At 29.9% G+C, this 24,931-nt stretch overlaps 1 protein-coding gene, 2 long non-coding RNA genes and 1 pseudogene across 3 annotated transcripts; 2 read left to right on the top strand and 2 right to left on the bottom strand.

Annotated features, from left to right (window-relative positions):
* Positions 1 to 1,674: 1,674 nt before the first annotated feature.
* Positions 1,675 to 4,415, bottom strand: LOC107916748 (protein NRT1/ PTR FAMILY 2.11-like; annotated as a pseudogene).
* A 10,538-nt stretch (positions 4,416 to 14,953) lies between these two features.
* Positions 14,954 to 17,940, top strand: LOC107939854 (protein NRT1/ PTR FAMILY 2.11). The gene is made up of 4 exons (XM_016873234.2): positions 14,954 to 15,597; positions 15,673 to 15,890; positions 16,088 to 16,647; positions 16,793 to 17,940. The coding sequence occupies exons 1-4, from the start codon at positions 15,447 to 15,449 to the stop codon at positions 17,697 to 17,699; spliced, it is 1,836 nt and encodes a 611-aa protein (XP_016728723.1). The 5' UTR covers positions 14,954 to 15,446; the 3' UTR covers positions 17,700 to 17,940.
* LOC121211018 (uncharacterized) lies at positions 15,573 to 16,523 on the bottom strand. The gene is made up of 2 exons (XR_005906389.1): positions 16,017 to 16,523; positions 15,573 to 15,923 (listed from the first exon to the last, which is right to left on the bottom strand). It is a non-coding gene; the product is annotated as an uncharacterized lncRNA (long non-coding RNA).
* Positions 17,941 to 19,021: 1,081 nt separating the features above from the next.
* On the top strand, positions 19,022 to 20,285 carry LOC121211017 (uncharacterized). The gene is made up of 2 exons (XR_005906388.1): positions 19,022 to 19,910; positions 19,985 to 20,285. It is a non-coding gene; the product is annotated as an uncharacterized lncRNA (long non-coding RNA).
* Positions 20,286 to 24,931: the final 4,646 nt, after the last annotated feature.

Here is a 24,931-nt window from a genome sequence, read left to right as displayed (position 1 = left end):
TCCATTGTCGCATTAACTCGATCTATGGATTCCATTATTAGATTTGACTCTAATCCGGCAGATTTATATCGTCCTATTTCTAGGATTGCAATCAACTCTGCTTAATTATGGCAGATCCTCTCTTAAACAGGGACTTTTGCTCCACTGAGTAAGCACATCAAACTTGGAATAATATTCTGCAAATATTAAAACAAGGATTAAGAGCCCATAATCAAGAACAAGTATTTATCGTGTAATTCAAACAATTAAATAATAAGATCCATCGTAGGTTTCATCCTCCCTAAGTATTTAGGGATTTTAGTTCATAATGTAAAAGGAAAACATCTCAACTTTAGAAAAATAACAAGACATAAAAAGACCCAAATAAACTTCGAGAGAAATTTGAATGGAGATCTTCAATCTTGAGTTGGATCTGCTTCTAAGATGATTCCAACGGCTCTGTGTCCCCCCTTAGGTCTTCTTCTAGTGTGTTTATATAGACTTTAGAATGCTCAGAAACCTTAAAAATTGATTTTTTTCACGTGTTTGGGAAGCAGGGAGCGATATCGACACGGGCTGGCACATGGGCATGTGGCCTGCCCGTGTGGATCACTTGGGCATGTGCTCAGTCCGTGTGGATCCTGAAAACTTTGATTTTGACATCTTTTTCGCTCCTTTTGCTCCCAAATACTCTCCTAATTATAGAAATATGAATTTAAGGGATTAGGAGCATCAAATTCACTAATTCTCATAATAAATCATCCAAAAATAAGCCTAACATGGAACTAAAATATGTTACATTTATGGTTTATCATTAACCCAATAAAAAAAGGATGGATTCTTCTTGGAAAATAAACTGTCTGATAAATATGAAACAATTTTTACAGATGATATCAACAACAAAAAAAATATCAACTAATTTATATCGTGTTGGGTTGATTATTTATTTGTATCAAATTATTGAGTAAGAATTTGGAGATTAAAATATATTTCAAGTATCTATACATTATGTACATTTGGATTTTAGCCTCTTTTATTTTTAAGAATTTACTCTTATTTTTTGAATTTAAAATTTTAAGTCTAATTGTTATCGTTATTAAAATTCTTCTATTAAATCTACTAGAATGGCATTTTAAATTTAAAAAGAAAAATACATTCATTTTGTAGTCATGTAATAATAAAAATAATGTTGAAAATATTGATTAGAATTTTTTTCCTTATAAACACCCGTTCGAACTTGTATTGATAAAATAATTTTTTTGTTGTAGTGTTTTAAAGAAAAAATATTGTCAACGTTTTAATTGAAATAATTAATTATTTAGATTAACTAATGATATTATAAAATAAATGAACTAAAATATATAAAAATTAAAGCATGTAGATTAAATATCAAGTTTCAATAGAATATAATAATTAAAACTAAAATTTTGACCATTATCTTATAATATAAAAAATAAAAATAAAGGCAAACTAAAAAAAATTTAAGTTTTTAATACTAACATTCAGAATATATATTCAAAATGTAATATTTTAATAAAAAATTAACATACGTATTCAAATTATATATATATATATAAAAATGTTAGGTCCTCTTTCCATATATATTTTTTCTTTAATCATTTAAACAATCAAAGGAAAGTAAGGAGCTATATAAGGACAAGTACTTTAAAACTAAACATCAAAACAAGAATAGTATGAAGATCATGAATTCTGGCTTCTCACTTTTCCTTTTTATTTTTCTTGTTTCGTAGGAACATGTCAATAGAATATGAATTAGATGCAACATCAATCTCTTGAATTTATCCTGCTTCTCTTCAGCCCTACAACTGCATATTCTTGTTGGATCTTATAATCTAAAGCTAAAGTAATAAAGGGTTTTCATCTAAGTTAGCTACCTATACATCATCTATATATGAATACAATTCAACATAAGACTAAGGTTTATCAGACTGCTGTTTCTCGCCATTAACGTGAAGCTCAAGCTTAGGGGTATTGTCGCTATTTCCTTTGTATTTATACCAACTTACGCATAACAAAAAGTAGTCCAAGTTTAAGATTCCTAGGCCAGCAATTATGTAATAGTAGTAATCTAATCTTCCCTTATCCAGATCCTCCTTTAACCAGTTTTCGATGGCTGTGCGGTTTGTTGTTCGATAAATTATAAAGATCAACAAGCTACTGAAATAATTTGAACCTGCCAGCCTACAATAGAATAGAGACCCTCCGATGCTTTTCATGTTCTCAGGGAACTACTTGTAGTACAATTCAATGAGGCCAATGGATGCAAACGCTTCCGTCAGTCCACTAAGTATGAATTGAGGGATTAAAATCATGGCTGACATTGACGAAATGACACCTTTTCTTGGCACAACTCCTAAGGTCGGTTTCATCAGAGTTATGCTTCTTCGGTGTTGTTCTACCATCCCAGACACAAGCATGGTGAATATGGAGACAAACATCCCAATACTGATCCTCTGCAGGATTGTAATGCTCCCTTCTTTCCCTCTGATTTTTTGAAGGAATGGGATGATAACTCAATCGTATACAGGCATAAAAATGGTCAGGCTAAGCATCATGAAGATAACATATGATGCAGCTGGGATCTTGAAGTTGTTGTTTCCGAGGCGTCTATCAGATTGAACGACTTGAAACACGGCATAGTTATGCAGTTGAACAAGGGTAACACAATACATGATTTGTGATACCCATATAGGAACTACTCTAAACAGACATTTCAGTTCTTTTACTTGCTGCAAGCTGCACAGTCTCCATGTATCCGCTGGTGATCCATCACCCTTTATTTCATCTTGGGGTGTCACAATAGCTGCTTTGTCTAGGAATCTGAATATACAAAAAAGAAAAAAAAAACTAACTTAAGCCAATTCTCAACATGTTCTTTTCCCCTCTTGTTTTAGCTACATTGCTTGGTCCTGAGGCATGCATTGGATATACTTAAAGTAAACTGATAAGTGGGAGCAGATAGTGTGCTAACCTGAAATGGTCGGTATAGGAAAGCTTAGAGTTAATAGACTTGGAAGGAAAATACCTGAAAAGGGAGAGCCAAGACTGCTCCACAGGTTTTAATTTTCTTTTCTTGATAGCTACCACTATTACTTGTGCTACACTGGTCATTGGACTACCAGTAGCTTGAACTTTGACATATATTTTGGAACCAACAAAATACACCACACAAGCTATAAACATGAGAGTTGCAGGAATCCCAAGGCCAACAGCCCAACTCACGTTTGATTGAATGTAGACGATGAGGGTTAAGGATACCATCTGCGCAAAAGTGAAGGTGAAGAAGTACCAATTGAAGAAGCTGTCGATTCTTCTCTTTCCAACTTCTGTTTTAGGATTGAATTGGCCCACCCCAAATGCCAAGTTATGGCCAAACGCCCCTAGCTCCCACAATCATTAGCCCCAAACCTATTAGCAGAAATGGCAGTTGCCTTGCTGTTGGCCCTTCGCATTCCCCACTCTCTTTTGCTGCACACCGGTGAGGATGTAACTCTGGAATAGCTGCTGTTAGTTGTATTGCTAGCAATCCCTTTATAAACAAAAGAGCAGAGAAAAAAAAAGCCAAAAGATTATATCAAAATCTGTACTGTAGCACAAAATTGATAAAGTTTGGTTGGGTCAATGTCCTATTATAGTTTAGCTTTAGATCTATACTTTTTTATGATTAGTTTCCTTGTTGGGGATTTTCAAATGAAGGGTAGGGTGTGATCTATGTTAAATGTTATTGCCAAGAAAGAGGTAGCTGTAGCAAATCCCAAGTTTTGTAACGGTCGAAGTAAGTATCGCAGAGGAAAGCTCCGACCAGGGTTCCAAAATTTTTAGTGCCATTGAAGACATTAATCATAGTTGCAGCTGTAATACTCTTTACGTTGAAGACAGTAGTGAGGTAGATCAACAGGTTGGCTAAGGTCCCAATGGCTCCTAATTTCTTAAATGTATCATTCCCTGCCATGAATCATACACCTCAAAAACCCAAGGCAAAAAATCAAAACCAAACAAGCTTTTGTTCCAAAGTTACCTATAATAAATGGCATGGCTTTCCATCATCTGTAGTTGATTTCAGGCTCATCATCTGTTGCGACGGTAGCTTTCTCCTCCTTCTCCATTGCTTTTTTGTCACTCTTGTTCATTCTGTCATCCATCTTTTTTGACTGTTTGCTAAACAAGATGTTACTATCTCATTTATAACATTAATTGCACGTATGAGACCTTTAGTGTGAACATAGATGACTAGGCAGTACTCCCATGATTTCGGTCCAGAGTATCCTCCTATCTGCCGATTAAAGTAATGACTATCTGGAACGAAATAATCCTTTACTATTTTTTAGTTTAAGCCCCATTCGTGGTTTTATCAGATCCGAAAGCAGAATAGGAACGAAAAAGAAACAATAAAGAATAAAAAAAAATCTTTTTTTATTCTTTCTTTCATAGATATAGAGATCTAATCCGTGTCAAGATTTATGAGCTAATGGAATGATTTAGAGAGCCAAACAAGTGGTGGTCTCCAAAACTTTACTTGTCACAATTTTCTTGCTTCTGATTGGCAACGCAAGAGACCCACCCTACCAAAATTTCTTACCTCAATGTGATAAATATCAAGGATATATTCATATTACACAAAAATTCTGATATAATTAGATGTAACATCAAGTCATTTTAAGTATACGGACACTAATAGTTGGATTTATTTATTTAACATTAATTAGTCTCTCGATATGATAAATTTAGTGAACGTCCATCGTAACAACTGTTAGAACAAGAATAAATTGTGAAAAAAATTAATTGATTTTCTCAAATTATCATGATCATTATTAATATAATAGAATTTTATATTTACATATTAAATACATAAATAATTTTATTTATTAAATATAAAAATAAACTAAAGCATTTATTCATTTAGATTTATATATTTGATTCAAAATAAAATTTCTACGTCTACATTCCAATTTTTTTGTATGTATAATTACATGAAATAAAATTTAATGTATGAAATTATATAATAGATAAAAACTGATGTAATTTATATTATCTTTTTTAATGATAGTCGAAGGACCCATCACAGCCTAATTTCAATTTGAACCACTTCGATAGTATATGAACGGTTGAATGTTGGACCACTTGGACAAAGTGTCCCCGTACTTTATTGCATCTTTTTTTTTTCTCTTGTTTGTTTATTTGTCTTTTTTTTTCTTTTCTTTTTTTAGCTTATATTGTTGATTAGGCATTTGTTTCATTGATATGTTTATGTATGGATGTGTTATAAGTCATAGATTAAAGCCTGTAATCTTACACATGAAACGCCCTATGAAAATTAATTGATCAAATGGGCTCATTTATTGAGACATTTGTGTTAATGGATAAAAAGTGAAATATGAGATAAGTATTAGCTAAAGGTATAGTACGCCGATTTGTATGGAATATTGTGTTAGCTAGGCTTAAAGTAATTTGGTTAGAAATCAAATGTATATCTTAACATGATAAGTTTGATGAAGGGAACTTATTTATATTTTTCTCAGAAACTGTAGGCCAATAAGAAGATAATTTCTGATACGTACGACAATTGTTAAAGCAAGATGAATCATATTTATATGTGAGAGTGTGTTCTGAAAAGGGGTTCTTCCTTCTTTTCCTTAAGTGGTGTCTACTGAAACCTTCCTTAAATCTAAATGTATCCTACGTTGATGATTTAGAGGCTAAGATTCTTTTATGATTAGTAGTGTAACAGCCCGTTTTTCAGTGATGTCGGAAACAATGGTTTTGAGACCACCAAATCCAACGAGTAAGTTAGTAAATATTATTTATATAATATTTATGAGACAAGTGCGATTTTTAAAAAGGTTTTTGATTTGATAATTTATGTTATATAAGTGATTTATTAAGTTCAAGTGGTTTTTAAAAATGAGGTACCGGGACCTTGTTTTTATAAACTGAGTCGTAAATATTTATAAAAATATTTACGGAGTGTCATTAAGGTAGTATTAAAGTTTCGTTAAGAAATTTTAACGTTTCGATAGTTAATTAATTAAAAAGAACCAAATTGAAAAAAAAAGAAGTGTGTTCCCGGGACTCCATTCCCGTAAATCGGACTAGTAAATATTTTTAATAAATATTTACGTACCTAGTTGTGTAATTAATTACGTTTCGGTTAAGTGAACTTTCTTGAATTAAAAGTAATTAAGTTTAAGAACTAAATTGCATATAAGGTGAAAGTTGAATTATAGATTAAAGAATAATTAAAGGGACTAAAGAAGAAATTATACCTTATTCTATTAAGTGGACGATATTAGTAACTTACATGTGTAAATTTATTTAATATATATTATAATATTGAAGTTAAAATATATAAATATATTATAATAGGTTATCGTAAGTATATATATTATATAATTAAAATGAAACAAATAAGTAAAAGAAAAGTAATAAAAGACAAAAGCAAAAACAAATTAGAAAGGACGAAAAAGGGAAAGAAGAAAAGAAGCAGACGCACAGCCTTAGGGGTTTTAAAATTACAAAGTTAATTAGTTAGTCAATTTAGTCCTTCTTCTTGTAATTTTTATGTTTTTGAAATCTCGACTTAAGTATTACCCGACCCATGTTGAAATTTTAGCATTGATTGAGTTTTTAAAGGTTGTTAATGTTGAATAATTTTAGTATTAGGGATTAAATTGATAGATTTTTAAGCTAGAAATGAAAAATGATTAAATTGTAGAATAAATTGTAAATTTTGAGTAATAGAGACTAAATTATGAAAAAAATTAGAAATTTAGAGATTTAAGTGAAAATAGGGAGTTAAATTTAGTTTAAAGTAGAATTTGTATGAAAATATAGAATTAAATGTGAAGAATAAAGTTAGTCCCGGTTTAAGGACTAAATTGAAATTTAAGCAAATATTGAGTCAAAATTTAAATATTCAATACGAAATTGAGTTATGTTATATTGATGAATTTTAATTGTTTTAATTCTGTAGCTAATGTAGTACCGAAATCCTCAATTAAGAAAAGGAAGGATAAAATTGACGTCGAATAGCTCGGAATTCCTGGTTTGTGTTTCTATAATCCGAACCTAATTGCTAATTGTTGTATTTTGATTTAATCTATATAGAAAGTGGTTAAGGTGAGTATTTGGCACTTTGACTATTGAATTGATTTAAAGTTGATTGAATTGGATTGAATTGATATATATATAAATATATATTATGAATATATATGTACAAATATGATAATTGGATATTGGTTGTATTTGAAAAGTGAATTGGAACCCTATTAATTGTATCAAGTTGAGTCGGATATAAATGGCATGTCATAGGATAAGAAAAGTTCAGGAATTTCTTCGACCTCAAGTGGATGAGACACTAAGTGTCAATTTACTTCGGTTTAACCGATGAGACAGTGGGTGTCAATTTACTTCGGTTTAACCGATGAGACACTGGGTGTCAAATTTATATAGCGCTGGGTGCATATTACTTCGGATTATCTGATGAGGCACTGGGTGCCAAAATGGTGTGTTGGTTAGATCCGTGTATCCGTCCAAGTGCGAGTCGTGTTAATCAGGGTAATTAAATAAAACAGTACTATGATTGGTATTGGATGATATTGTATATGAATTGAAAGTGGGATAGTGAATTGAAACATGAAAATGAGATACATGAATTATGTACTCATGAATTGGATATGGAATGGCTAATGTTATTGTTTAAATGATATGTGGATCAAATTGTGAAAAGCTATTATATTGCAAGTGATGGGAATTGAGTATGATATAAAATGATGTATTTATGATTTGAGTATTGAATGGCTAATGCTATTGTATGAATAAATGTGGTTTTAAATATTCAATTGTGCTTATAATTAATATGTGTATATTATATTATCTTGTCTTTAATATTCGGATTATAGAAATATCTCTGAGTTTTACTTAGCATACGGTTTTGTTTTCTGTATGCAGATTAGGTACTTCGCTTTTGATCGTCGATTTAGCATCCAATAACGATCCCAAACTCAAATGTGGTGATATTTATTTTTTGTGTTGGCATGTACCTAGGGTGTCTAAATAATAGTTTTTTGGTGGATTGATTGTAAATGAGGTTATAAGTTTAATATTGGTTTGGTATATATATAAACATGTGTTTGTTTTTGAAGCCATATTATGGCATGGTAAATTGAACCAAATCTAAATACGTGCATGTGAATTTAGGTGTTTAAGTGCTTATGAACTAGGCAAAATGGATTGAATTTGGTTTGTTTATAATTTAGATTTGAATGATGCTTTAATAATGTAAATGTGATACCAATGAGGGTACATTGGTTAGACACCTAGGATCATTGTTTTGGCATGTTTTGAATGTGTTTGATCGTATTTTGAACAGGTTAAACGAATGGTTATTAGGTTGTTTAATGCTCGAGCATGTAGAAAATGGTAAATTTGTTATTTAAGGCACCTTTTAGGTCACACGGCCAGACACACGGGGGTGTGACTCGGTTGTGTGAGACACACGGCAAGCACACGGGCGTGTGGCTTGGCGTGTGACCCAAGTCAGAGAGTTACACCGGCACAGACACGGGCTAGGACAAGGTCATGTGTCCCTATTTCGAATGCCCATACGATCTAAGACACAAGCGTGCCTCTTGGCCGTGTGACTCACACGGCCTGGCCACACGGCCTTGTGAACCCTATAGATTTGAAAATTTTTAATGTATTCGGAAAAATTTTCTGAGTTTCCGAATTAGTCCCGACTTGTTTCTAACCCTTATTTTGGGCTCGAGGGCTCGAATAAGGGACAATTTATATGATTTTAATTAGTTTTAGACTTGAATATTATATGCTATGAAATGTTTGAAATTTCTGTCTGTTTAATCTGTAAATTCCGATAATGCTCCATAACCCGGTTCCGACGATAGATACAGGTTAGGGGTGTTACAAGTAGTTACTTAGCATCAATGTAAGTATTTCAGCTCTGTACGTTAAGTACTAAATAAGTAAATATGTATTAGGTAACTAAACAATGAGACTGTAAGTATAAGGCTTTTGCATGAGATTCTCAGCTATTGAAATGATAAGCAACTTGTATGTATAAGAGTAGGAATAGTGAAAATTTGTTCTTAAGCAGTGATTGCTACTGGTTTGAGAGAGATGTATGGATTTGGAGTTTTAAAAATAGGTTGGGCCTCGAATAAGGCTTTTTGGCCCGGCCCAGCTCGACTCGGCCTGAATTATACTATTTTTTGTTGTTTTCTCACTGTTTTGTTATCGTTTCACTATTATATTCCTACTATATTGTTGTTATTATTTGAATATTGTATAACTCTTGTTTTATTGTTAATTTTGTTACTATTTTATAGGCATTTGCTTGTTAAGTTACATCTATCTTAATGTTATTTAAGTATAAATATTTTTTTAATTTATTTTTAATTTGTTGAGAAATATTTATTTTAATATTTTTAGTATTTTTGATGTATTATATATTTTTTTAAAAATATATAAAAAATTAATTTGGGCAGGCTGAGCAAGACTCAAGTTTTAGTATTTTTATCTGGGCCGAGTCTAAGCCTATCAAACGAGTCTAAAATTTTAATAAAACCTGACCTCAAACCCGACCCAACCCATAAATAGGTCTAATGGAAACAAGGCAAGGTGGGGCGAATTTTTGCCCACCCCATTCTCGACCTGAAGCTTTACTAATCTGCCCTGAGCTCAATCCCACTCTAATTCTTAAGAAAAATCTGTCTCAAATTAAAATTTTAATAACAAGCCTAACTCAATCTGACCTGACCTGACCTCAATTTAATTTAATTGTTTTATTTTTATTTTAAAGAAAATAAAATTACTTTTTTACTTAGAAATTAAGTCACATAAACCATTTAGTTGGCAAAACAAACGGAATCCAGTTACATTTTTGAATTTAGAGCAATAACTTTTTAGTTCAAAAATAGGAAATTATGTGCAGAAGTTATGAGACTTCACAACCTTGAATTGTGCGACTAGATAAGAACAAAATAAATGAGAGAAAATTATGAGAAAATAGAAAAAGGAAAAGTCGAGGTGGGGATGAGCAACACTGACTAAACAAGGGAAACGCACTATAAACATTTAAAGTTTTTATCACATTCTCGATCAACCAAAATATTTTATATTAATAAAATGATTATTAATATGAACTTGTTATTCTTATATTCAATTCTTAAATAATATTTTTCAATTATTTTATTTAAAAATTATATAAAAATATGAAAAGATAAAAATATATTTTTAATAATATTAATTACCTCTTAAAATAAGAATATTTTAATAATTTCACAATTAAAATAATTTAAGAGAGGTAACTGAATTAGATTTGAACAACGAATCTAAAGAAGTATTATCTACTATAAATAATAAATTAGATCAGGTTCTTATTAACAAATCTATAGAACAAGAAATGGATTTAGGTCCTTTATATTATGGCAATAGTAACATAATATTAACTTTATCTAAGGAAGAAGACACTTCTTCAGAAGAATCATGTAAAAACCTTGAAAAACAAAAAAGAAAATATACTTGTCAACAAAAATATGATTTCCAATCTTATAAAGAACTTATAGAACATTGGAAATTTAAATTTACTAAAAGTACAGATAAAAATGAAAGAGTAGAATATTTAAAATTAATAGAACAACATTATGAAAAACATAAAGACTTATTTACTTTATTTAACTATCATTATATGTTAAATTATGATACTACAAATAGTAGTAGTTCTAGTAATTATGATAATCAAGAAGATTTAAAGGTTACTAGTTATAAATCTAATGAAGAAAACACTTCAACAGATGAGGAAGAAAATATAGAAATTCCAGAACCAATGGATACTGAAGAAACAGATCCTTATGGAAAAAGAAATATAGAGTTAGATATTCAAAAAGATGATTATCTGATAGCTTTAAATAAAGATTTTGAAAAAATTGAAAATACAGCTAGAATTTTTGGTAACCAAATCGAAAATATAGCTACTAATGAAATTAAAATTGAATATCCAAGAGAGTCATCTAGTCAACCTATACCACATAGGATTGATGATTTAAATAAAAGAAATGTGGCCTAAGGAGGAATATATTTAGACTTAACTAATATTTCAATATCAGAATATGAAATGTGGCCCAAGGAGGAATTTTAAAAAGGAAAACAACAAAAAAAGTCAGTTAATTAATCAGATACGAACTCCTAAAGATCTTTTAAAGGATTAACTTTTATTCTAAAAATAGAATTTTGTGGCTATTTTGATAAAAAAGATTAGGATAGTATATCTAGTTATATATTATCTAAGATTAAATTATGTAATATTAGGTATTTAAAAGAATTTTCTAAAAAATTTCTTCATGAATTTCAAAAACTAAAAAATGAAAACATAAAATTTTGGAAAAATCAATATTTTCATAAATTACCACTACCATGGGATGAAATTTGCATACAAAAATATGTAAATTATCTAGAAAAATATAGTTAAAAGGCTGGAGTAGAATCAGAAAATATAGATTCTATAGGAAATAGGATAAATTTTGCTAAAGAAATAATAACTTTACATTACTTACAATCTAAAGCTTCTAAACAAGTTAAAAATAATTTTTTTTTTTGAAACAAAAGTTAAAAATAAATTAAGTGATAAACATTGTACTAAAATTCTAGAAAATGAATGAGAATTTGGATGTAAATCAATACGTCCTAAAACTTATAAAAAATATAGAAAGAAAAATAGAAGATATAAACTAGTTAGATAGAAACCAGGAAATAAAAAATATACTGGTTATAATAATAAAAAGGAAAAAATTTCTAAAAAATCTAAAAAAACAAATATGTAAATGTTTTATATGTGATGAATAAGGTCATATAGCAATAAATTGTATAAAATTTATTTATATAAGCATGTTAGGAAGATAAAACCCGGATTGCATTTTAATCCTGTATTCAATATAATTAAGTGACAAAAAATAAAATAAAATAAAATAATTATTTTATAATATTTCATAATTAAATAACTAACAAGAAATATTCATAATTGGATGAATATTAAAACCAGTCTTTGAAATATCAGAGAGGTAAACTTTTGTAACCCCAATGAGATAGAAAGTAAAGAGATGACAGTGATTCAGTCTTCAACAGGGGACCACTTTCCTTCTCATACATTTATCATACTGAAATTTTGGTAGAGATGACCAAACCATATGGATTTTGAATCCCACCGCTTCGATAGGAGTGGATAGGATGAAAATAAACAAACAAGAGAAAAAATAAATGCAAAATAAAGTAAGGGGACACTTTGTCCAAGTGGTCCAACATTGAAAAACTCTTAGGAAAAAGTAGCTTACAAACACTTAGGAAAGAAACATTGAAAAACTCTTGAAACCACTCATCCAACTTCCAGATATCTAGATAGCCAGTTTCTGCATTTTTCCAATCTTTTATACTCCAATAAAACGAATAAAACATTCAATATTTGTCATTATTTCGATGATTAGTGCAACTCAAACCACTAGAGAAATACAAATTGGTTTAGACTTTTAAGTTGAAAAAAGGCCATTGAAATTGAATATGTTTGTCTTTTCCTCTCAAGGCCATCTGGTGAAAAAGCAGTAGAGAAGTCGGAATAGAAAATCTCAGAGTTTAATTTAATTAATATTGGGGGGGGTAAATTTTAAAATCATATATTCACTTTTATTTTATCTGTAATATGACACATAAACTTTGATTTTTCATAATTGTATCTATAAAATTTTAATTTTAGTTTCATTTTCGTAAATTAACATTATCGTTAGGAAAATTATTGTTGTTTATTCTATGTCATGTTTTAACAAGATTGTTTCTCTATTTGGGTCATTGACTTAGGCCTTAAATAGAGTTGAGTTCGGTTCATTTGAATGTAGCATATTTGTAACAGCCTAATTTTTAGTGGTGTCAGAAACAGTGATTTGGGATCACTAAATCTAACAAGTAAGTTTGAAAATTTAATAAATTAATAATTATGGGTCAAGTGTGAATTTAGAAGAATTTTTCAATTAGTGAATTTTGTGATTTAAAAAAGAAGAAGAAGAATTTAATAAGTAAATTGGGTCTAAAACGAGGTATCGAGACCTCAAATTCATAAGCTGAGCCATAAATATTTTTATAAATATTTATGGAGTGTCATTGAGTTAGTATTAAAGTTTTGTTAGAAAATTTTAACGTTTGGATAGTCAATTAATTAAAAAGAACTAAATTGAAAATAGTGCAAAATTTGTTAAATTGTGAGTAAATAGCTTAAGTATTTAAAAAGAGGGATTTAAAGAGTAATTATACCCAAAGGATAATGACTGGACGGTTTGGGTATGAAATAAACAAGAAAACAATGTGAACAAGGGGCAAAATTGGAAATAGAATAAAAGTTAGTAGTTAAAAATGATGTAATTGAAAAATCTAGCCATTTCTTCATCTTTTCTCAGCCAAAAACTCCATAGCAGGTCTCCTATGCTGGTTTTTCGTATTTTTGCACCATTTGAGTTCAATTTTTACTTTTTCTTAGTAATTTTATGTTTTTGTGACTTTTACAATTAGGTCCACTTATTGAACTCATTAGCTTTTAATTTTATGAGTGACTTTAAAAGTTACCTTGAATGAGTGTTGTATGTTTATGATGAATTTACACGGATTTAAAGCTTTAATTTCATTAAATGATGATTTTATTAAGTGATTTTAATAAAAATGATTTTAGGACCTAATTGTAAAAAATTATAAATTAAGGTTTGGTGCTGAAATTATGATTTTCAAAGGTTGTGTAGTAGCTTATAATGATGAAATAAGTGTTAATTGAGAAAGATAAGTTTAATTGAAGGTTAAATTGATCAGGGACTACATTTTAAAAACTGTAAAAATTTAGAGAAAAAGTGTAATTTTAAGAATTAAAGGGTAAAAACTGTGAAGTAGAGTAAAACTGAAATAAATGCTAATAAATGAATGATTTTACAATTATAGATCAAGAACCCGAAGTAAATCGTGAAAAAGAGAAAATAGCAGATTAGTCCCTGAACTTGTACGACTTTTGCGAATTTGCCCAGGTAAGTTCATATGGCTAAATTCAATGTTTTGTTATAAAAATTTCATTAATGCTATGGTATATTATTGCATATGAATGCTATTAAATTGTGATAATTGTAAAATAATGTTTGAGTAAAAGTACAAATTGCCCAGGTGGAACGACGGATTTGAGTACTTTCGTTCAGTGACTAAGATGAATTGACGGTAAAGACCATGATTGGACCATTGCAACATATGATATGTGATTTCCGTATAAGACCATAGCTGGGCTATGGCATCAGTGTGATATGTGCTTCCGTATAAGACCATAACTGGACTATGGCATCAGTGTGATGTGATTATGTGCTTCCGTATAATACCATATCTGGGATATAGCATCAATGTGATATGTGCTTCTATGTAAGACCATATTTGGGATATGGCATCAGTGTGATATGTGATCCGTGTAAGACCATGGCTGGGCTATGGCTTCGGTGTATGATATATGATTATGTGCAAGACCATAGTTATACTATGGCATTGTGAAAACGAAGTACTCAATTCTGTAACTGTTCCTAAAATTGATTAAGAAAAATAAGCGATAAATGGACCCAAGAGATTGAAATTGATTATTTATTGATATTGAGCTCAATGAAGTGAAATTTGTCATTGATTTTGTGATTGACAGGAAGAATTGGTGAAATTATATATTGTATAATTATTATAAGATTTTTGGTAAGAATTATTTTCTATGCCTATGAACTTACTAAACTTTTATAAGCTTACTCCTGTGTGTTAAATGTTCTTTGTAGATTGACGTGAAATCTGTGGATCGGATCAACACATCAAGGCACACTATCCAGATTACTTTGGTAAATTTTATTGTGCATTTTAAGGTTTATATGGCATGTATAGGGTTTAATTGAAAGGAGTGAAGGTGTTATAAACTTAGTTATCAACATTTTTCACTAAAACAGTTTTGGACAGTAGTAGTAGTCCAACTTTGAAAAATCACCAAAAATTGTGGAAATCGACTTAGAGGCTGAATAAAATATGAAATTAAAGCTTATTGAGTCTAGTTTTACATAGAAGAAACGGTGTAAACAAAAGAATCTTATTTTATGAGATATTTTAATTTTTGTGAGATAGAGTCAGAATGATTTTGGAATCCCCTGTTTTGATTTGGGAAAATCATTAAAAATTGTACAAAAATAATTATGGATTATAGTTTATATGCTTAAAATCCTTAATGAGTCTATTTTCGAAAAAAACAAACAGGAACGTCATCCAAATTCCGTTTGAGAAGATAATTAATTTTTAGTAAAGAAAGGTAGAAGCTGTTTGCCTCTCTAAATCATTCAGCTGAGCTATGTTCACACTAAAGGTCTCATACATGCAATTAATGTTATAAATGAGATACTAGCATGTTGTTTAGCAAACAGTGGAAAAAGATGGATGACAGAATGAACAAGAGTGACAAAGAAGCCATGGAGAAGGAGGAGAAAGCTACCGTCGCAACAAATGATGAGCCTGAAATCAACTACAGAGGATGGAAAGCCATGCCATTTATTATAGGTAACTTTGGAACAAAAGCTTGTTTGGTTTTGATTTTTTTTGCCTTAGTTTTTTGAGGTGCATGATTCATGGCAGGGAATGAAACCTTTGAGAAACTGGGAGCCATTGGTACCTTAGCCAACTTGTTGATCTACCTCACTACCGTCTTCAACTTAAAGAGTATTACAGCTGCAACTATGATTAATGTCTTCAATGGCACTACAAATTTTGGAACCCTGGTCGGAGCTTTCCTCTGCGATACTTACTTTGGCCGCTACAAAACCTTGGGATTTGCTACAGCTGCCTCTTTCTTGGTAATTAACATTTAACATAGATCACCTCCTGCCCTTCATTTGAAAACCCCCAACAAGGAAATTAATCATAAAAAAGTATAGATCTAAAGCTGAACCATAACAGGACATTGACCAAACCAAACTTACCAATTTTGCGCTACAGTACAGATTTTGATATAATCTTTTGGCTTTTTTTCTCTACTTTTTTGTTTATGAAGGGATTGCTAGCAATACAACTAACAGCAGCCATCCCAGAGTTGCATCCTCACCGGTGTGCAGCAAAAGAGAGTGGGGAATGCGAAGGGCCAACAACAGGGCAACTGGCATTTCTACTAATGGGTTTGGGGTTAATGATTGTGGGAGCTGGGGGCGTTCGGCCATGTAACTTGGCATTTGGGGTGGACCAATTCAATCCAAAAACAGAAGCTGGAAAGAGAGGAATCGACAGCTTCTTCAATTGGTACTTCTTTACCTTCACTTTTGCGCAGATGGTATCCTTAACCCTCATCGTCTACATTCAATCAAACGTGAGTTGGGCTATTGGCCTTGGGATTCCTGCAACTCTCATGTTTATAGCTTGTGTGGTGTATTTTGTTGGTTCCAAAATATATGTCAAAGTTAAAGCTACTGGTAGTCCAATGACCAGTGTAGCACAAGTAATAGTGGTAGCTATCAAGAAAAGGAAATTAAAACCTGTGGAGCAGCCTTGGCTCTCCCTTTTCAAGTATTTTCCTCCCAAGTCTATCAACTCCAAGCTTCCCTATACCGACCAATTCAGGTCAGCACACTATCTGCTCCCACTTATCAGTTTTCTTTAAGTATATCCAATGCATGCCTCGAGAACAAGTAATGTAGCTAAAACAAGAGGGGAAAAGAACATGTTGAGAATTGGCTTAAGTTAGTTTTTTTTTTTGTATATTCAGATTCTTGGACAAAGCAGCTATTGTGACACCCCAAGATGAAATAAAGGGTGATGGATCACCAGCGGATCCATGGAGACTGTGCAGCTTGCAGCAAGTAGAAGAAGTGAAATGCCTGTTTAGAGTGCTTCCTATATGGGCATCACAAATCATGTATTGTGTTACCCTTGTTCAACTGCATACCTATGCCGTGTTCCAAGCCGTTCAATCTGATAGACGCCTCGGAAATAGCAACTTTAAGATCCCAGCTGCATCCTATGTTGTCTTCATGATGCTTAGCCTGACCATTTTCATACCCGTATACGATCGAGCTATCGTCCCATTCCTTCGAAAAATCAGAGCAAAAGAAGGGGGCATTACAATCCTACAGAGGATCGGTATTGGGATGTTTGTCTCCATATTCACCATGCTTGTGTCTGGGATGGTAGAACAGCACCGAAGAAGCATAGCTCTGACGAAACCGACCCTAGGAGTTGTGCCAAGGAAAGGTGCCATTTCGTCAATGTCAGCCTCGATTTTAATCCCTCAATTCATACTTGGTGGACTGACGGAAGCGTTTGCATCCATTGGCCTCATTGAATTCTACTACAAGCAGTTCCCTGAAAACATGAAAAGCATCGGAGGGTCTCTATTCTACTGTGGGTTGGCAGGTTCAAATTATTTCAGTAGCTTGCTGATCTTTATAATTCATCGAACAACAAACCGCACAGCCACCGGAAACTGGTTAAAGGAGGATCTGAATAAGGGAAGATTGGATTACTACTATTACATAATTGCTGGCCTAGGAATCTTAAACTTGGGCTACTTTTTGTTATGCGCAAGTTGGTATAAGTACAAAGGAAACAGCGACAACACCCCTGAGCTTGAACTTCACGTTAATGGCGAGAAACAACAGTTAGATAAACCTTAGTCTTATGTTGAATTGTATTCATATATAGATGATGTATAGGTAGCTAGCTTAGATGAAAACCCTTTATTTCTTTAGCTTTAGATTATAAGATCCAACAAGAATATGCAGTTGTAGGACTGAAGAGAAACAGGATAATTTCAAGAGATTTTGATGTTGCATCTAATTCATATTCTATTGACATGTTCCTACGAAACAAGAAAAATAAAAAGGATAAATGAGAAGCCAAAATTCTTGATCCTCATACTATTCTTGTTATGATGTTTAGTTTTAAAGTACTTGTCCTTATACAGCTCCTTACATTCCTTTGATTGTTCAAATGATTAAAGCAAAAATATATATGGAAAAAGGACCTAACATTTTTTTATATATATAATTTGAATACTTATGTTAATTTTTTATTAAAATATTACATTGAATATATATTTTGAATGTTAGAATTAAAAACTTAATTTTTTTTTAGTTTGCCTTTATTTTTATTTTTTACATTATAAGATAATGGTCAAATTTTAGTTTTAATTCTTATATTCTATTGAAACTTGATATTTAATCTACATGCTTTAATTTTTATATATTTTAGTTCCTTTATTTTATAATATCATTAGTTAATCTAAATAATTAATTATTTCAATTAAAACGTTGACAATATTTTTTCTTTAAAACACTACAACAAAAAAATTATTTTTTCAATACAAGTTCGAACGGGTGTTTATAAGGAAAAAATTCTAATCAATATTTTCAACCTTATTTTTATTATTACATGACTACCAAATGAATGTATTTTTCTTTTTAAATTTAAAATGCCATTCTAGTAGATTTAATAGAAGAATTTTATAACGATAACAATTAGACTTAAAATTTTAAATTCAAAAATAAGAGTAAATTCTTAAAAATAAAAGAGACTAAAATCCAAATGTACATAATGTATAGATACTTGAAACATATTTTAATCTCCAAATTCTTACTGAATAATTTGATACAAATAAATAATTAACCCAACACGATATAAATTAGTTGATTTTTTTTGTTGTCGATATCATCTGTAAAAATTGTTTCATATTTATCAGACAGTTTATTTTCCAAGAAGAATCCATCCTTTTTTTTTATTGGGTTAAGCTGCAATTTTACAATTATATGATATTTGAAAAAAAAATTTATTACATTTTATTTTGTTGATTAGAATAAATATAAATTTATCATTACACCTTAATAATTAATTTTTATGGATAGAATACTTAGAATTAGAGCTCTTTATGAGTCAGGTTAAAATACAATTTCAAGACAAGTTTGTCTTGCTAATATAATAGCGTATAAATAGGCTTTATTCTCTCCTGGTAAATCACAAGAGAGAGAGCTGAAAGATCTTCACTTTCTTGAGTTCTTCTATTACGAGCTTTTTTTTCTTTCTGGTGTTGAGAGCAACTTGTGGAGTGTTTTTGTCGACAACTTCACTGTATTTTCTTATGGTTATTTTGTTACACTCTTTTAGGAATTATTTGGAGAAGTTTATCAGTCGTATTGTGAGATATTTGAGTGAGTGACTTGTGATAATTGGGGTCAATATTATGCTGCAATTATTTTTTTGTGTAATGGTAAATTGGGATTAAGCTAATAGATGATCTAAATAATTGTTGAATAAAATCATTCAGTGCATTAACAAAGATTGATTGTGTTTGATTATTTTCTGCTCTTATTTTTTTATATTATTTATTTTTGTTGTAATGGTTGTTACAATGAACATTTAGTTAATTTATATATGTACAGAGTAATTAATGTTGAATAAATAAATCCAATTATTAGTGTCCGTATACTTAAAAATGACGTAATGTTACATCTAATTCTATCAAAATTTTTGTGTAATATGAATATATCCCTGATATCTATCACATCGAGGTAGGAAATTTTGGTATGGTGGGTCTTTTGCGTTGCCGATCAGAAGCAAGAACAATGTGACCAGTAAAGTTTTGGAGACCACCACTTGTTTGCCTCTCTAAATCATTCAACTGAGCTATGTTCACACTAAAGGTCTCAGATGCAATTAATGTTATAAATGAGATAGTAGCATCTTGTTTAGCAAACAGTGGAAAAAGATGGATGACAGAATGAACAAGAGCGACAAAGAAGCAATGGAGAAGAAGGAGAAAGCTATTGTCGCAACAGATGATGAGCCTAAAATCAACTACAGAGGATGGAAAGCTATGTCATTTATTATAGGTAACTTTGGAACAAAAGCTTGTTTGGTTTTGATTTTTTTGCCTTGGTTTTTTGAGGTGTATGATTCATGGCAGGGAATGAAACCTTTGAGAAACTGGGAGCCATTGGTACTTTAGCCAACTTGTTGATCTACCTCACTACTTACAGCTACAACTATGATTAATGTTTTTAATGGCACTACAAATTTTGGAACCCTGGTCGGAGCTTTCCACTGCGATACTTTCTTCTGCAGCTACAAAACCTTGGGATTTGCTATAGCTGCCTCTTTCTTGGTAATAACATTTAACATAGATCACCCCTGCCCTTCGTTTGAAACCCCCAACAAGAAAATTAATCATAAAACAGTACAGATTTTAATATAGTATATTAGTATTATCATAACGTTCATTTATTTATCATATATACTCGACTCGTATAATTGTTTTATATTATTGCATTATTATTACCCCATGCACAATGTTTAAATATAATCGGTTGTCTTTGTATTATATTTCAAATAAGCCTACGTCGTTTTAAACTCACGTTTGATAATTAATTAAAAAGAGAAATTTTCAAAGTAGGGCAAATTCCATATTTAGAAATTCGAGAGATCGTGTCCTAATGTACTAGGCTTCGATTTTTCTCGTTTGACCCAAATGACCGAATATCCTTTTAAAATTAAAATGCATGAGTTTTGAAAATTAAAAGACAAGCTTATTCTCGAAGATTTAAAATGTCGTGTCCTAATGTACTGGATGGTAGCATTTTATTACTTCGGGACAAGAAAGTCTTTAGCATCCGCTTCGATTTATCCAAGCATTTTTGTTTAATTAACATTAATAAAAAGAGGGATTGTATTTTAAATTCCTTTCGAGTTTTCTACTTTCGACATCAAGACATTAATTAATCAATTAAGTATCAATTTTGGGCGTTACGAGGGTGCTAATCCTTCCTCGCACGTAACTAACTCCCGAGCCCGTTTTCTCGAATTTCGTAGACCAAAACCGTTGTTTTAGTAAATCAAACATTTTATTAAAACGATCACGAGGTGATCCGATCACACCTCATCAAAAAGGATTGGTGGCGACTCCATGTTCGTTTTCGTTTTCAAAACCAAAGTAAACTGTTGTTTTCAAAAAAATAGTTTCGACAATCTTTAAATTCTTACTTAATATTTTGATAGTAACAAATAATTAACTCAACACAAATAAAACAGTATAAATTAGTTGATATATTTTTGTTGTCGATATCATGTGTAAAAATTATTTTATATTATCAGACAGATTTTTTTCCAAGAAGAATCCATCTTATTTTTTTTATTGGGTTAAGTCGCAAATTTACAACTATATTCTATTTGAAAAGAATTTGTCATTACATTTTATTTTGTTGATTAGAATAAATATAAATTTATCATTACACCTTAATAATTAATTTTTATTGATAGAATACTTAGAACTAAAGCTTTTCATGGATCCGGTTAAAATAATTTTAAAAAATTTTCATGTTTATGCTCGTTTTTTACCTGGCCCAACCTGCTCAAAAAGTTGATATTACTATTCATAAATAATAAAATATTAAAAAATATTTTTAATTGATATCTTATATATTTTATAATTAAATTTAAATTTTAAAAAATTATTATTTAAATTAAATTCAGGTTAAGCCAAATTAACCTAAAATACAAAAATTATTGTCTAAACCTAGCTCAAGTCGGGTCAAGCCAAGTGGGCTACTTGACCCTTGGATAAGTCTATTTAAAACTATCAGTAACCCCTCTCTGACCTTTAAATAAGAGAACAAACGCAATTCAATACATTAAAACTTATATCATCCTGCCCTGACAACAAATTTCAAAAAATAATTTAATTTTTCAACCGAGATAGTTTTTCAATAGCTAATTTGTGAATTTTTTTTACATTAAATGGATAATGTTTTTAGGTTAAAATATGTGAAAGTGTCTATTTTTTATAAATTTAAAATTTAGTCCCTGTACTTTATTTTTAGAAATTTAATCTCTTTACTTTTTAGATTTCAAAATTCAAGTCCAATCGTTAGCATAGTTAAAATTATTTTGTTAAATTCAGATTCATTACAACATTATTTTTTAGTTACGTTGCCACCAAATGAGTAAATTTTTTTATTATTTCAAATGGTCGTACAAACAAATTTAATAAAAGAAAAGCAACAAGGTTAACAATTGGACCTGAATTTTAAAATCTGAAAAGTAAAGAGACTAAATTCCTAAAAATAAAAGTATAAATGCTAAATTCCACATTTAGCCATATTTAAAAAATAAATTAATATCAAATGGCATAATTACCTTTACATATATCGCTATGTGATTCACAAAGTATGAGTTGTTTTTATCAATTGAGTCATGAAGTTGTTGTCATTTAACTTACGACACTAAATTTATAGAGATGACACATACGATCTGAGTGAAAAAATAAATGAGGTTTTAGTTAAAATGATAAGCTTGGATTTTAGAGATTATGATGTCTTTAGTTCAAATATCACTTTAAGTATTTTTCTAAATTATATTGATTTTTATAGATTTTACATAAAAATATAAAAAACAAAAACACAATTATAATAATTTCTTTTATTATAAGTAAAAACAATGGATTTTTAGTGCTTTATCAATTGAGTTAATTTTTTATTGACTCTTAATTCTAATTTAATCAGATTTAAATATAGTATAATTTTTTATTGACTCTTAATTCTAATTTAATCAGATTTAAATATAGTATAGATAGAGATGAATGAATAACAAATTTACATTTTAGCCTATACTTAAATTAAACTTTTGACTGAGCTAGTGTGACGAGCCAATCGGGCACCAACTTAATTAAAAATTTATTAAAATAATTTTTATATACAAAATAAGAAATATTAATACAAAAAAATATTTTGCAATTTGAACTTGAGGCACATGAGTTTTAAAATTTTAATTTTTTTGTCGGAACTAGACATTCACCATAAGTAGCAATGATTAATCTCCAGTGAATACTCTTTAAAAAGGTAAACAAACTTTTAATTTTAACATTTCAACCATAGTATCACTTACCTTTAATATAAAATATTTGTAAATAGATTTTTACATAGATTTTTGGTGTGCCATAATTTAAATTATTTTATTTGTTTCGGGTTTGCGTATAATAAAAAAATAATTATTCTTTAATCAAAATATTTTACAAAATAAATTATTAAAATTTGACAAAAATATAAATAAGTGTGGTGTTTTATTGGTTTAAGGAGAAAATATAAATTTAAACTTTATAGAAAATATTGTTAAAAAGAGCAACTATAAACCTTGAATTTACAAAAAAACTATTTTTTTTAAAAAAATCATTTGATACGTTAAAACTTAAAACAAAGTAAAAACTCCTTTTTCTTTTAGAGTAAGTTACTAAAAAGCTATGTGGGATATGATGGACACAGTTGAGATGCAATGAATATATGAGTACTAAACAAAAGTGTCCATCATTAGAGTATATTTTGTGTGGGAATAAAATCATTTTGATTTAAAGAATGGAATGATAAGGACAAACGCCTTTTAGGTCTTGTATTTGGATTTTTGACTATGGATTGGACCCGATTGTGACGTCATGGATGACGTCCACCAATTTCAACCTTCCTTTTTATTAAAAAGATATACAAATACTTATATTTTATTAAAAATAAAAATAAAATTAACAATAATATTGATATATTTAATTTATCATTAATGAATTTTTTTAGTGTTTAATATTATTGCAAGAACATACAATATTTAAAAATGATATTAATATATCGTTCCTAGTAATAATTGAATAAATTAATAGTATTAAAAAGTTGTATAAGTATGCTATGAAAACTATTCTAATGATGTTATAAGGAACATTGTCCCGATTGTCATAACAAAAGTAAACACAACAAACAAACCATAACTAAAGTAATTTAATGGGTCTTACACAAACTTGAATCTCTTAAAAAATCTTAATGCAGGCACTAACTACAATTTAAACAATCCAACGATTTTTGTAGCCTTAATCTTGCACACTATAAAAAATTCACTCAGTAATTTTGTAAAATTTTAATATGGGTGGATTGGACTGAGTTTGAGTTTTAGTATTTTTATTTGAGTCGAGTTTGAACAAAATTTTAGATTCATTTTTCAAGCCAAGCTTGAGGCCTATAAAATGAGCTTAAAATTTTGTCCTAGTCTATGGGCATGTCTACATCAAATTAAAAATCTTAAATGAATACAACAATTTTAAGTTGGTGTTAAATTAGTTTACGACACTAGCTCAATCAACAACATTATTAATAATAAACTGTATCACACACACCTGTGTGTGAAACCATGTATTTTGAACATAAATTTGTATTTAAAATTAACATACAATAAATAATAAAATGTATGGCTTGAAACTCATTAATAATGACACATTAAATATGTACGATATAAAAATAAAAAAAATTTAGATTAAATTACAAGTAAAACGAAATTTAAACACATGAATACATCATATTAAAAATACTAAATCCCTCCATCTGTATTTTTTTTTAGAATAAAAAGACTAAAGTACCATGTAATAACTCTTTTTGTCACTGTTTTAGTGTCATTTTGCTATTATATTGCTATTATTATTTAGATATTGTATAACTCTTTATTTTCTTGTTAATTCTGTTACTATTTTAGAGATATTTGCTTGTTAAGTTGTAACTATCTTAGTATTAAATAATTTTTTAATTTATTTTCAATTTGTTAGGAAACATTTTTTTAATATTGTAGCGACCTAAAAATTGGGCACGGGCGCTAATCGAAATAAATATTGAAAATTTAAAAACAGAATCTCGATCTATTTGAAAAGGGAGTCGCCACCGATCTTTTTTCATAGGTGTGATCGGACACCTAATAAATTCTCTTTTTAGAAGAAAAATTTATTTTTAAACTTTTCTAAAAAAGAGGTAATTTTAGGTCTACGTGAAAATCCAGAGAAAATTAGAGTTCGGGAGTCGGTTACGCGCGAGGAAGGTATTAGCACCCTCGCAACGCC

This window comes from Gossypium hirsutum, chromosome A12, assembly GCF_007990345.1.
Source record: "Gossypium hirsutum isolate 1008001.06 chromosome A12, Gossypium_hirsutum_v2.1, whole genome shotgun sequence".
NCBI lineage: Eukaryota > Viridiplantae > Streptophyta > Magnoliopsida > Malvales > Malvaceae > Gossypium > Gossypium hirsutum.
The sequence above is the reverse complement of the archived record's forward strand: the minus strand, read 5'-3'. Positions and strand labels throughout refer to the sequence as shown.